Source organism: Gracilinanus agilis, chromosome 6 (assembly GCF_016433145.1).
Source record: "Gracilinanus agilis isolate LMUSP501 chromosome 6, AgileGrace, whole genome shotgun sequence".
In the NCBI taxonomy this organism is placed as follows: Eukaryota; Metazoa; Chordata; class Mammalia; order Didelphimorphia; family Didelphidae; genus Gracilinanus; species Gracilinanus agilis.
In genome coordinates this window covers 245,117,332-245,118,215 of record NC_058135.1, presented here as the reverse complement: position 1 = coordinate 245,118,215, position 884 = coordinate 245,117,332, and the positions used below count along the sequence as shown (strand labels likewise).

At 51.4% G+C, this 884-nt stretch overlaps 1 protein-coding gene across 1 annotated transcript in view; it reads right to left on the bottom strand.

The window, feature by feature from the left end:
- The window catches only part of NELL1 (neural EGFL like 1), an 883,145-nt gene extending 882,591 nt beyond the window's left edge, over positions 1–554 (bottom strand). The window contains exon 1 of the mRNA XM_044681836.1: positions 338–554. Within this exon, the coding sequence (XP_044537771.1) occupies positions 338–554 (217 nt within the window). The remainder of the gene's footprint in view (positions 1–337) is intronic.
- Between the last annotated feature and the right edge of the window lie 330 nt (positions 555–884).

Here is an 884-nt window from a genome sequence, read left to right as displayed (position 1 = left end):
GGAGGAGGAGGAGGAGGAGGAGGAGGAGGAGGAGGGCGGGAAAGAGAGGTGCTGCTGCTACTGCTACTGCTTCTCTTTCTGGGCTACTGCCACTGCTACGGCTGCTTGTGCTGTACTCATCGAACAACGGGTCCGAGCAGGGGAGAAAATAAATAGATAAAAGCACGCCGTCTCTCCGATGCTGGTTAAGAGTCCCTCTCCTGTTTAAGCTCTGGCGTCCCGAGGTGCCAGGTTCGTCCCTGCCACTGCGGAGCTGCTCTGGAGATTGTGGAAGTTGTTACAGTTCATCCTACCGTATTCCAGGAGCCTGCAGAGCACTAGAGTCTAGGTTCATTACACGGAAAGCAGTAATCTAGAACAGCCGCCGAGCCAGCCAGCAGGGCCCCTCCCCAAAGAACACCACTGCGAACACTGGCTTTCTGAAACCGAGGATTCGCCCTGGCAGCTGACTGGGGAGGGAGGTGGGGAACGCGGGGAAGAGAGAGAGACGACTGGGCACTGAATCTCTGTCCTCCTCCTACCTCTTCCCACCACCTCCTGTCTCCTCCACTCATCTCTGGGCAACTTTCTCAGTTAAATCTCCTGAAGACTTAAGTTTGATTAGTTTGGCATTGAGGGAAAGAAGTGGAAGGGATATGGAGAAGGTCTCTTTCAGAAAAGATGTCAAGGAGGAGAAGAAAATTCAGTAAGCAGTACTGGAGTTGGGATCTGAGACATCTGGAAGTCTGTATGAACTCCTCCCTTCCTCCAAGCCAAATACCACTTACTGTACCCACTACTTTTTGGTTCTGTCTAAAGCAGAACTGTCAAACATTCAGCCCCAGCACAGGAACACATAACAATCCACAATATGGCCTGAACCACACAAAAATATAACTGAGAAA